Genomic DNA, 14,416 nt, shown 5'->3' with positions numbered 1-14,416 from the left:
CAGCGCAGGAAGAGGCGAGAAGGTGCAGCACAGGAGGAGATGAGAAGGTGCAGCAGCGCAGGAAGAGGCGAGAAGGTGCAGCGCAGGAGGAGGTGAGAAGGTGCAGCGCAGGAGGAGGTGAGAAGGTGCAGCGCAGGAGGAGGTGAGAAGGTGCAGCGCAGGAGGAGGAGGTGAGAAGGTGCAGCGCAGGAGGAGGTGAGAAGGTGCAGCGCAGGAGGAGGAGGTGAGAAGGTGCAGCGCAGGAGGAGGTGAGAAGGTGCAGCGCAGGAGGAGGTGAGAAGGTGCAGTACAGGAGAAGGAGCAGCAGAGGAGGAGGAGAGAAGATGCAGCACAGGAAGAGGAGAGGAAGTACAGCACAGGAGGGTACATAAACGTGGTGAAGTGGTCGCAGGTTCAGTGTCCCGCACCTACATACAGCACAGCCAGAATACAATGTTGCAGGATGGCGTGATCATATTTAGGACCACTCCTTTGGATATACCTGGATATATAACATTAGTAGGTACTAGTCAGAGTGTACGGGAAAGGCTAGTCACCTGCACATATAAGATTCTACTATTCCTTTCTGTTCCAGAATCCATTGGCAAAGGACAGGGAGGGGTTAATTTTATTAGCGCAGGAGCCGCATAATCGCTAGAATAAGAGAGGAGCCAATCCACAGACGATTCCTCATCAATGTGGGGCTGCAAGGTGTCGGTAATGTGGACCCTAAAGAGGGGGGTGTCTAATATTATCAATGGGTGACACTCAGAAATAGAGCCAAGACCCTGGGGGGAAAGAATATGCACAGACTGCTGGAATAAGCAGAGCAGGAGCGGAGAGATACCGCCTGATGCTTTCTTATCGCCCTCAGCAGACAGGAGCACCAGGAGCCAAATCCCCCTACACTGTAAGCCAGAGATGTGTCAGAGCTAGCAGAGGGGCAGTATAGAGGCTGATGGATGTGACCAGTAATGAAGGGTGCAGATAGTGACATCATGTCGTATCCTGCTTCCTCCAAACTTATAGTATATATGTCCCTATACCTGGCTTTACTTATCCTTTACTGATCCTGAATTATACTCCAGAGCTGCACTCACTATTCTGCTGGTTGTTCTTGTGCAGTGAGAATGTCTTTGGACAGACACAAATGTGCTGTCCCACTACGGGTGTTCTTTCTTTTGTACACCTGTTGCAAAAGATGTCAGTATTTTGTATGTATGCTCTTATGTATTGCACAGCTGAAGTTAACAAAAGGGTACTGTTTTATGTGTACCACATGCTTTTGCTGACCTATGGGAGATGCTCTTTACTTCTAATTAGAGATGAGCGAACCTGGAGCATGCTCGAGCCGATCCGAACCCGAACTTTCGGCATTTGATTAGCGGTGGCTGTTGAAGTTGGATAAAGCCCTAAGGCTATGTGGAAATCATGGATATAGTCATTGGCTGTATCCATCTTTTCCAGACAACCTTAGAGCTTTATCCAACTTCAGCAGCCCCCGCTAATCAAATACCGAACGTTCGGGTTCGGATCGACTCGAACCCGAACCCGGTTCGCTCGTCTTTACTTCTAACCTATCACTCTTCTTCTTTCTCTTGCACACATTCCTTTCCACCACTTACATGGTTCCTTACTCAGCCCCTGAAGGAAGTTACTTGGTGGGATGAGGTGTAGCGTCAGTTCTTACCTGGATTTTCATGGGAAAAAAACACATAGAGCGGACGTCCCTGCTGTAGCCAAGCCAGAGCCTGGCCCTTCCAGGACCCTTGTCTGGGACAAGTAAGTTCAGACAGTGTGTTTAGTGCAGTCTAGTCTAAGACATGTGTGGTCAGATGCAACTAGAGACACTGAATTCTTTCTATACTGCTACTATATCTACTATGCAATGCTAAACACTACAGAGGGAGAAGAGTCTGGGAACATCCTAGCCCATGCCGTGAACCAGTCTAAAAAGTGAAGGACAGTATCCTGTTACACAAGAAGAATTAGCCTGGATAGAACAGAGCTACCAGAGGGTCTACGTATTCTATCTCACAGTTTGAAGCTTAGCTTCACCCAGAAAACCAAGGCCGGGGCTTGTTTCACCCTATTAGGACGACTCCCTCGACACTGTAGGGCAGAAGCTGGTCAGACTATAGTCTATACACATGTACAAGTAAACTTCTTACTCTAAATTATTCTCTCAAATTCCGGCAGAGCACATCACTACATTGGGCTGGGACTCCATTGACAGACTCCTCTCCTCTACCCTGCTCTACTCTTCTTTTAACTCTTCAAGCACCACAACAACTACCTCTACTCTATTTCTCCAAGCATCTCCTCAGCACAAACGAGTTCAAGCACTAAAGTCCGTGTAAAGGTCTATCTATTTCTGCAACAGTGTTTTGTACTATCAAGAAACTGTACAGTAAAGCTGTTATATTTTATATCACTGGGACTCAGTCGTCCTTTCCTCCGCACCAGCACCTATACACATTAGCCGCACACCTTGGGTTATTTTTCCCCTTTCTGTGGGTTGCGGTACCAATAGTCCGGGTGGGTCAATTGCCACTCAGGACTACCTTGACAAGAGCCCAAGGGACCCATCACAACCCGGCAGGTCACCGACCATTTCTGGGGAGTACAGCCAGTCACAACATAAAGCAGGTACCAACATCACACCTGTGTGCTGGACTAGCACTAGCGTCACAACACTTACAGCTTTGGCTGAGCTGACACAACCACCTGTCATTACATCATCACGATGGTGCAACACCACACAAACATCTGTGCTCACAGGGGTGTAAGTACCACTGTTACAGCCGAAGCGGCTTCTATGGGGCCCGCCGCATCAGGGGGCCCCCATGGCCATCTCCTACAATACACTGGGCCCCCTGAGCTGTCATCATTGGCAGCACCAGGTGACGAGCCTCCCAGCATCTGCATTTATGTAGTTATGACTACATGACTACATAACTGCATAATTGCATGGCAATCAAAAGTTTGTACTGTGGCTACTGTGACACTTCACAGAATGCAATTCAAAAGCAAGGTCTGTCCAGACACTGAACAAGCAGGACACACTGGGGCATAACATAGATTCAGGATCATACCATACCTCCATTGTAACACCTCTAGATCCTGCCCCAGCAGGAGACACTGATGAAGTCACAGGGATCCACAGAGAACATTTACAGATATAAATTTAGCATGTGTCAGACACAGGCCGACCCCAGAGAGCAGCGATCACAGGAACCGCAAAGAAAACGCACAGATCCAACATAGAACGATTGCTTGATCACTGGACACACAGATCTGCCACAGGCTCCAATGGATAGAAATGCTACATGACAGCAGCAAATAAATCAGTGACACAGATAGAGGATCTGGGTGAGTGACAGAAGTGTGTCGGGGACTGCCATGGGGGATCCTGCAGAAACCACTAACACAGTCATCCTTAAAGGGCCAGTCCTATAAGTGGCAGGTTATAGTACAGTATATACTATTATCAGCCACAGACGTATGGAGGTAAATGTCTTAGATCTGGAGATACGGGGCATACAGCAGTGCTCATGGAGGTTATTCATTTCATTGCAGTCTCATCTTTTAAGCCTTAAAGGGAATGTGTAACCTAAATTTTCTGGAGGTCCCACACCCAGTGCACCAAAGCGGACATTTGCATAAGTATAAACCAGAGGAGATCGGAGGAATTGGGCGGCGATGGGAGGAATAAGCAGCACTGGTACAATGTGTGTGGTGGCTCCGATTGATTTATATGGAAATATTAATGGAGTACCTATTGTAGTATATAAGATGGCCTGTATAAACAATATATGGCGGAGCTAAAGAGCTGCTGTTTATAGGAGAGGATACACAGTGTTTCTATATCCATACAATGAGGTGGTGCTGCCCTACGTAATTGATGGGAGTAGTCTCTCCCCAGGGTGGTAGTTGGAGTATAGCGAGCTGGGTGGGCTCAGAAGACAGAGCCGGCATTGTGCCTGTGTCAGCGACCCTCTACAGTCATTGTCCGGCGGCACCTCAGCTACTCTGCCTTGTGTCTCCTTTATTCTGTACCAGAGAGGGATGGGAATGAGAAGTACCAGCCTGACACACAGTATATATATCAGTCACCATTATACCCCAGTGCTGCCAGAAACGTAATACTCGAGTGGGGGAAGAACAACGGGCACATCTGGTGGCATATCTGGTGTAATTATAGTGTAAGAAGCATACATCTACAGTATGGTGACATCATTATTTAGGATAGTGAGGCCACTAAGGATATCATTATACTGCACAATGGCATCACTAATGACATCATTGTACTGCACACTGGCATCACTGATGATGATGATATTATTATACTGTACACTGGCATCACTAATGACGATATTGCACTACACACTGTCATCACTGATGATATTATCATACTGCACACTGGCATCACTGATGATATTATCATACTGCACACTGGCATCACTAATGACATCATTGTACTACACACTGGCATCACTGATGATGATATTATCATACTGCACACTGGCATCACTAATGACATCATTGTACTACACACTGGCATCACTGATGATGATATTATCATACTGCACACTGGCATCACTGATGATGATGATATTATTATACTGTACACTGGCATCACTGATGATGATATTGCACTACACACTGGCATCACTGATGATATTATCATACTGCACACTGGCATCACTGATGATATTTTTATACTGCACACTGGCATCACTAATGACATCATTGTACTACACACTGGCATCACTGATGATGATATTATCATACTGCACACTGGCATCACTAATGACATCATTGCACTACACACTGGCATCACTGATGATGATATTATCATACTGCACACTGGCATCACTGATGATGATATTATTATACTGCACACTGGCATCACTAATGACATCATTGTACTACACACTGGCATCACTGATGATATTATCATACTGTACACTGGCATCAATAATCATAATGCTGCACACTGGCATCACTAATAACATCATTATACTGTACACTGGCATCACTGATGATAATATTATACTGCACACTGGCATCACTAATAACATCATTATACTGTACACTGGCATCACTAATAACATCATTATACTGTACACTGGCATCACTAATGATGCTATTATACTGCACATGGGCATCACTAATGTGGCCATTGTGTGATCTCTTAGTGTGGTGCGGGGACAGTGACCGCCGTTGCCATGTTCTCACCATAGTGAGCAGGCCCAGCCTCTATAGTGAACATTAATAATCGTTCACCGCCATTACCTCATACCTGACTGGGATCATACTCCTCACACCTGACTGGGATCATACACCTCATCCCATACTAATATGTCATCTGGCACAGGCGCACCCTCAATCTCTGCACCCTCTCTGTTAGACTTACCACCAGTTCCGAGAACCTGGCATTCAGCTCTTCTGGCGATGGTATTGGCCCTGAGAACTCCAGAAACTGGAGCGGATTATTATCCTTGAGGTTAATTTCTGGGTGTTCGCTGCTCCCAAAGCAGCACAGGAAACCCAATGCATGACGACTCCTCTTGCGGAGAGCCATGGTCATCGTGTACGGTGCTATCTGCTGATCATGATCTATGGAGAGAGAGAAATATATGGAGATTAGGATAAGTCAGTGACCCAGGACAAACAGAACCATCCCCAGATCCATGAGGCCTGGACGCGTATACTGTATATATCAACACTAAGGGCCCTATTCCATCGGACGATTATCGTTCGCATAATCGTTAACGATTAACGATCTCAACAACCGCTATTGCGAAAGACCTGAAAACGTTCACTCATTTCCATGCAACGATAATCATTACTTATGACGATATTTGCAATCGTTTTTTGTTCGCTATTACTTCGCTATTGCGTTAGTATCTACGGCGAACGACCAAACGATGTCTTATTCAATGCGAACGATTTGCGAACGAGCAACGATAAAAATGGGTCCAGGTCTTATAAAGCGACCAACGATTTCTCATTCGGTCGTTAATCGTTAACTGCATTTCAACCGAACGATTATCGTTTAGATTCGAACGATTTAACGATAATCTGAACGATAATCGTCCGGTGGAATAGGGCCCTAAGACCATGATGAAACCTACATATTCTGCTGTATTACATGCTGGGACATGTAGTGCACCACATAACATTCTGATCAGAGAGAGACACTACATCTCCCACAATACAATGCAAAAAAGGGCAGTTGTTGAGCATTGTGTCACCATCATGTTGAACAATTATGAATGTAGCTCTGGAGGATAAAACAAAATGTAACTCAAACTCCATTAACTTCTTTATATGTATGTAATCTGGACTCCTTAGGCCTTATTCACACGTTCCGTAATTTACGGATCCGTATTTCCGGATCCGAGTTAGTGCACATTGAAGTCTATTGGGCTATTCACACGATCAGTAGCAGAAATGGATGAAAATCAATCCGTAAAAAAAAAAAGACATGTCCTAGTGCGGACCGGGTGCGGACCCATTTTTTTTTGCGGATCCTCTCATTGAAATCAATTGGTTACGGATTGTTTACGGATTGTAACATGTTGGCATCCGTATTTCCGCAAAAAAATCCGGATGAAGTGCATTGAAAAGCAATGAGTAGTAAAAAAATGGAATTACGGAAATACGGATGGAATACGGATGAAATACGGATGGAATACGGATGTCCAATCCGCAATTTCTCACGGGTTGTTTCAGGACCAGAAAAAAATACTGAACGTGTGCATAGGGCCTTAGTGTTACAGTAACATTATATCGGTTATGTGTAGTATTATACGTCTAAATATTTATTTTAACTTAAGTTATTGGGATATCATCCTGGACGCCATCTGGAATCTCATCCCAGCACAGCACGCTATACAAGTCGAGAATATAAGGCCCGGCATTCAGTAAAAAGACAATTACTATTGAGGCAATCTGCTAAAATTTTAACACAGTAGCTTCAAGGGTATCTGATGTGAGGGATGGGACCAGAGATCAGGAGTCCCAGGCAACAGCGCATTTCACCTCTGGATAGACAGAGGGCAGTATGGAGTCACCAGTGTATATACATTTCTGATGTGGCATCAAACCTGCTGATCTGATCATTCCTATGACCTGCAGATGAATACAGCTCTGTATAAGAGGAGAACCAGCCAGACCCTGTATATAACTAGTAAAACCAAGAGAACGTCATAAAAGAAACACAAGGAATTATTATAAAAAGAACAAAGTTTCTTCAAGGATCATTATACGTCACTAAAGGGAAACTCAATTATACAGGGATCATTTAAAAAGGAAAAAGCGGATATAAAATGAACAGGAGCTTTGGAGTGTAAAGAGTTAAATGTTCTGTGGAAAATGTCAACATTGTATCCGCATTATAAACAAAGTAACAGTAACGCTGGAAGCCTGCCCAGAGGGAAGCAGGAGCCTGTCACTACAGAGAGCTGCCAGCCGCTGTCACTGACAAACCAATCCGGGTATCTGCTACTATACTAATACCATTCCCTACATACAATAAAACTACTACTATAATACTGCCCCTATATACAAGGATATAACTACTATAATACTGCTCCTATATACAGGAATATAACTACTATAATGCTGCTCCTATATACAGGAATATAACTACTATAATACTACTCCTATATACAGGAATGTAACTACTATAATACTACTCCTATATACAAGAATATAACTACTATAATACTGCTCCTATATACAAGAATATAACTACTATAATACTGCTCCTATATACAGGAATATAACTACTATAATACTGCTCCTATATACAAGAATATAACTACTATAATACTGCTCCTATATACAAGAATATAACTACTATAATACTGCTCCTATATACAGGAATATAACTACTATAATACTGCTCCTATATACAAGAATATAACTACTATAATACTGCTTCTATATACAGGAATATAACTACTATAATACTACTCCTATATACAAGAATATAACTACTATAATACTGCCCCTGTATACAAGAATATAACTACTATAATACTGCTCCTATATACAAGAATATAACTACTATAATACTGCTCCTATATACAGGAATATACCTACTATAATACTGCTCCTATATACAAGAATATAACTACTATAATACAGCTTCTATATACAGGAATATAACTACTATAATACTACTCCTATATACAAGAATATAACTACTATAATACTGCTCCTATATACAAGAATATAACTACTATAATACTGCTCCTATATACAAGAATATAACTACTATAATACAGCTTCTATATACAGGAATATAACTACTATAATACTGCTCCTATATACAGGAATATAACTACTATAATACAGCTCCTATATACAAGAATATAACTACTATAATACTGCTCCTATATACAAGAATATAACTACTATAATACTGCTCCTATATACAAGAATATAACTACTATAATACTGCCCCTATATACAAGAATATAACTACTATAATACTGCTCCTATATACAGGAATATAACTACTACTATAATACTGCTCCTATATACAGGAATATAACTACTATAATACTGCTCCTATATACAAGAATATAACTACTATAATACTGCTCCTATATACAAGAATATAACTACTACTATAATACTGCTCCTATATACAAGAATATAACTACTATAATACTGCTCCTATATACAAGAATATAACTACTATAATACTGCTCCTATATACAAGAATATAACTACTATAATACTGCCCCCTATGTACAGTAGATGTTATGTGCACACTATCCTGCCATCTCTGTGGATATGTGATGTCAGGTGAAGCGTTGTATTGCGTGACTCTCCTCCGTCTCGCTCTGCAGGAGGTAATCGCTGGGAATATTCTGACAGTTCGGTTGATTTCCTCTCGGTGATTACACAGAATCATCCTGACTCCATGCAGTCGCTTTCCTGTGATCTTCATCCTCCTCTGCAACTTCACACACTGATCAGAATTTATTTAAAGTGACGCTTTCACTTTCTGGAGTAACAATATTTAAAGGGCACCCGTCACCTTGGGTGACATATAATCTTCCAGCTGTACATTCACATCCACCCTTCCTCCTGTGCGTCAGTCTTCACTATATTTCTGTCATTCTATTCTGCTTTAAACATAGCATGAGGGTTTGTTACAGTTGTATCTAGTGTAGAATTAAAGGGATTGTTCACCAAAAATGTTTTTCCTTTAAATCAACTGGTTTCAGAAGGTTATATAAATTTTTTTATTTACTTCCATTTAAAAATCTCAATTCTTCCTGCACTTATCAGCTGCTGTATGTCCTGCAGGAAGTGGTGCATTCTGTCCAGTCTGACACAGTGCTCTCTGCTGCCACCTCTGTCCATGTCAGAAACTGTCCAGGACAGGTTTTCTATGGGGATTTGCTGCTGCTCTGGACAGTTCCTGACATGGACAGAGGTGGCAGCAGAGAGCACTGTGTCAGACTGGACAGAATACACCACTTCTTGCAGGACATACAGCAGCTGATAAATACGGGAAGACTCGTGATTTTTTAATAGAAGTCAATTACAAATCTCTGCCACTTTATGGTAACAGTGGATTTGAAAGAATTTTTTGGAGGGTGAACTATCCCTTTAAGCAGTCAGGACAAGAGATTGATACTTGTGACTTACACTTATAAATTGTAACAAACTATAAGGACAGGGGACCACCATATGCCCCAGCAGACAGTGCAGCCAGGCTGGAGTCACCGGTCACCGTTGGATCCTAATGCCGCAGTGTTATAAGCAGTGACCTCGGCTTCTTATATAAGAATAAGCCAAGTTCGGATAAATGTGGATTCTCTTTGTTGGGACGAGATGATGTCAGTGACATTTTCCTGCTCCACTCTGTTCTCAGCCCTCGGATTCTTGTCTGACATTTACACAATCTCTTAAAGGGCTGCTTAGCATAATGGTTCCATAAACTCCAACGGCTCACGGAGACCAGGCCTAATAAATCACCCACAGAGATGAATGTAAGCCATGAATAAGCGATCGCCAATCAGCGACTTTTGTCAACAGGTAATGAGCGGAACCCAAACTGAGTAACTAAAGAAACTGCAACAGTTATTACAAGACACAGGGCCTCTGGGTTGGTGAGTGGACTGGGATGGGCAAAGGTATCAGTACCACCATATCCTAGGGCAGAGATATCAGTACTACCATATCCTAGGGCAGAGATATCAGTACTACCATGTCCTGGGGCAGAGACATCAGTACTACCATGTCCTGGGGCAGAGGCGTCAGTGCCATCATGTCCTGGGGCAGAGGCGTCAGTGCCATCATGTCCTGGGGCAGAGACGTCAGTACCACCATGTCTTGGGGCAGAGGCATCAGTACTACCATGTCCTGGGGCAGAGGTATCAGTACTACCATGTCCTGGGGCAGAGGTATCAGTACTACCATGTCCTGGGGCAGAGGTATCAGTACTACCATGTCCTGGGGCAGAGGCGTCAGTATCACAATGTCTTGGGGCAGCACTATAAATACCACAATGTCATGGGGACAAGCATCCGTATTACCATATCCCAGTTTCCCCCAGTCTTTATGGGCTCAGTGATTGTGGTAGTTTGTGTCATCTTCATGGGGGATGGGGGGAGGGGGTCAGTGATAGTAGCAGTCTCTCATTTTAATGGGGCCAGCAATAGAAGCAGTCTGAATTGTCTTCCTAGGGTCAGTGATAGAAGCAGTCTGTATCATCTTCATGGGGTCAGTGATAGAAGTGGTCTGTGTTACCTTCATGGAGTTAGTGATAGAAGCAGTCTGTGTAATCTTCATGGGGTCAGTGATAGAAGCAGTCTGCGTTGTCTTCCTAGGGTCAGTGATAGAAGCAGTCTGCGTTGTCTTCCTAGGGTCAGTGATAGAAGCAGTCTGTGTCATCTTCATAGGGTCAGTAATAGTAACAGTCTGTGTCTTCATGGGGTCATTGATAGTAGCAGTCTGAGTTGTCTTCATGGGGTCAGTGACAGTAGCAGTCTGTGTCTTCATGGGGTCATTGATAGTAGCAGTCTGTGTTGTCTTCATGGGGTCAGTGATAGAAGCAGTCTTTGTAATCTTCCTGGGGTCAGTGATAGAAGCAGTCTGTGTAATCTTCCTGGGGTTAGTGATAGAAGCAGTCTGTGTAATCTTCACTGATAGTAGCAGTCTGTGTAATCTTCAGGGGGTCAGTGATAGAAGCAGTCTGTGTAATCTTCCTGGGGTCACTGATAGAATCAGTAGGTGTAATCTTCCTGGGGTCAGTGATAGAAGCAGTCTGTGTAATCGTCCTGGGGTCACTGATAGTGGCAGTCTGTTTAATCTTCCTGGGGTCACTGATAGAAGCAGTCTGGTTCATCTTATGGGGTCAGTGATAGAAGCAATCTGCGTTGTCTTCCTGGGGTCAGTGATAGAAGCAGTCTGTGTAATCTTCCTGAGGTCACTGATAGTAGCAGACTGTGTAATCTTCCTGGGGTCAGTGATAGAAGCAGTCTATGTAATCTTCCTGGGGTCAGTGATAGAAGCAGTCTGTGTAATCTTCCTGGGGTCAGTGATAGAAGCAGTCTGTGTAATCTTCCTGGGGTCAGTGATAGAAGCAGTCTGTGTAATCTTCCTGGGGTCACTGATAGTAGCAGTCTGTGTAATCTTCCTGGGGTCACTGATAGTAGCAGTCTAGTTCATCGTATGGGGTCAGTGATAGAAGCCGTCTGAGTCATCTTATGGGGTCAGTATTATCAGCTCACCTTAATCCCCTTGTCCCCTGCTGCATTCTCTTGCAGAACTCAGGCTACATGAATGCTACATTCATCTCTGCATCAAAGCCGGCAGCACTTCCGTCACACCTGAGAAGTCACCGCTTTCTGTAATTGGCTGAATCATCAATCAGAGATTTCATCCGCGGCTGATCCGGCTCTTACAATAACACAATCTAAAATTACATTATCTCATCCTGCTCTGCACCCACCACAGGGCCTGATGTCATCACCCACTTCTACTAATACACCCGTCCTGAGTCAACGTCTGTACTGCAGCCAACGTCTAAACATAAGGGCCAAGGGGGAAACTACCCAGGACTCCATCACTCAGAGGCCTGCAGCACCCCATTCCCACTCTATACAGCCGAGTGTAAGCCTCCCCCCCGGGGGCTGAGCACAGCCTAGTCCCTGGCACTGGCTCTGGTATTATTTGGGGACTATATAGCAGTGCATTTATGCCCTGTTATATAGGCAACACATGGGAACTGTATGGTTCTGTTATTTAGGGACTGATATTTGGGAACTACATGGCACTGATATTTAGGAACTACATGGCACTGATATTTAGGAGCTACATGGCACTGATATTTGGGAACTACATGGCACTGATATTTGGGAACTACATGGCACTGATATTCAGGAACTATATGGCACTGAAATTTGGGAACTACATGGCACTGATATTCAGGAACTGTGTGGCAGTTATTTGGGAACTACATGGCACTGATATTAAGGCACTGTATGGCACTGATATTTGGGACCTACATGGTACTGATATTTGGGTACTGCATGGCACTGATATTTGGGACCTACATGGCACTGATATTTGGGACCTACATGGTACTGATATTTAGCAACTGTATGGCAGTGATATTTGGGACCTACATGGTATATTTGGGAACTACATGGCACTGTTTAGGAGCTATATGGCAGTGTTATTTAGGAGCTACATGGTTATTTAGTAACAATATGGCAATGATATTAAGGGAGCTGTATTTGGGAACTACATGTGAATAGATGGCACTGTCATGAAGTCCCTGTCAGTTACTGTTACCAGCCCTTTTGTGTATATTATTTGGCACTATATGTCGGTATGGTGTAGGGAGAATACTTTCCTTATTCCCTTTGCATTGAATTTTCTAGAAGGAAATCGTTCTTCTAACCGTAGACAAAAGAGCTTTTCAGCACTCGGCCCTTAGAGACTTCTGGTGCCCCCCCCCATCCCCCCCGCTCCATCCCCCCCCCCCCCCAGCTCCACCCTGACACCTTCTATACTCTCTCTTCAAGACCATAAGGATCTCGCACTTGTTCGGCTCCCATTACATGAATGACTCCGCATGGCTATGTTATACATTTCCATGGAGTCTCATAAACGCCTCCAGCCCTGAAGGGGTTAAGAGAGTTCTCGTCTTGCACGGTGTAACTCTCCTATGACAGCAGCGCTTCCATGAGGTAAGACCACACATCCCCTCCAAGAACAATCATTTATTCAGCAACGCGCGGCCCCTGCCAGAGGCCGCACTGATGATTCCTGGGAAATACTGTACGCAGAATGTTAGCTAGGACCATTGTAACATCAAGGGACCAGGGAGAGTTTGAATGGTTGCACCACATCTTCCTCAAACATGATATCAGGCTCACCTCCCTGATCAACGGGGCTGCCATTCCTGCCATTCGGAGTACATTTCAATAACATTTTACAGGCTGCACCTTATCCCAAGGCTCTCTTTCCTTATGCATACTTGCCCCATCAGTACATAGCAGGCCCTTGGCTGACTGAGCTGCCCCTGATGTCACCCCCTTAGTACAGAGCAGGACCTTGGCTGTCTGAGCTGCCACTGACATTGTCCCATCAGTACAGAGCAGGGCCTTGGCTGACTGAGCTGCCCCTGATGTTGCCCCATCAGTACAGAGCAGGGCCTTGGCTGACTGGCTCCCCATGATGTTGCCCCATCAGTACAGAGCAGGACCTTGGCTGACTGAGCTGCCCCTGATGTTGCCCCATCAGTACAGAGCAGGACCTTGGCTGACTGAGCTGCCCCTGATGTTGCCCCATCAGTACAGAGCAGGCCCTTGGCTGACTGAGCTGCCCCTGATGTTGCCCCATCAGTACAGAGCAGGCCCTTGGCTGACTGGCTCCCTATGATGTTACCCCATCAGTACAGAGCAGGACCTTGGCTGACTGAGCTGCCCCTGATGTTGCCCCATCAGTACAGAGCAGGACCTTGTCAGAACCAGCACCCACAAGAGCCAAATAGACATCATATAAAGGGCGTCTGCCACTTGGGACCTTCTGTAAGAGACAGAACCACTAGGAAAGACTGGACACTCTGATGGCCGGCATATACTATATTTCTAGACTATAGGGTTGTTGAGATCAGACTACCCCTTTAAGCACACCTGAGCTTTCTAACCCCCAAGAAAGTCCCTCAAATCACCAACAGGCCCCTTCTGATGCCACGTGTCTAGCCCCGCCCCCGATCATGGGACAATCCCATGAAGAACAGGACAGGAGGAAGCCGAAGAAGACTTCACAAGAAATCTCCAAACTTCATGATGCAAACAAGAAGGGAATGGAGTAGTAATGAGAATTATTATAAGGAGGAGGAAAAGGGGATTCCAGGGGATAACGTTTATTACGGCGACAGATTTCCGGATTC

At 44.4% G+C, this 14,416-nt stretch overlaps 1 protein-coding gene across 5 annotated transcripts in view; it reads right to left on the bottom strand.

Moving 5' to 3' along the window:
• The window catches only part of DAAM2 (dishevelled associated activator of morphogenesis 2), a 168,747-nt gene that overhangs the window by 120,770 nt on the left and 33,561 nt on the right, over positions 1–14,416 (bottom strand). For all 5 annotated transcript variants that reach the window (XM_069954830.1, XM_069954834.1, XM_069954831.1 and 2 more), the window contains exon 2: positions 5,399–5,601. In XM_069954830.1, coding sequence (XP_069810931.1) covers positions 5,399–5,572 — 174 coding nt within the window. In that variant the 5' untranslated portion in view covers positions 5,573–5,601. The remainder of the gene's footprint in view (positions 1–5,398; positions 5,602–14,416) is intronic.

Source organism: Dendropsophus ebraccatus, chromosome 15 (genome assembly GCF_027789765.1).
Source record: "Dendropsophus ebraccatus isolate aDenEbr1 chromosome 15, aDenEbr1.pat, whole genome shotgun sequence".
Taxonomy (NCBI): domain Eukaryota; kingdom Metazoa; phylum Chordata; class Amphibia; order Anura; family Hylidae; genus Dendropsophus; species Dendropsophus ebraccatus.
Note: the sequence above shows the minus strand (reverse complement) of the source record. Positions and strands in the feature narration are given on the sequence as shown.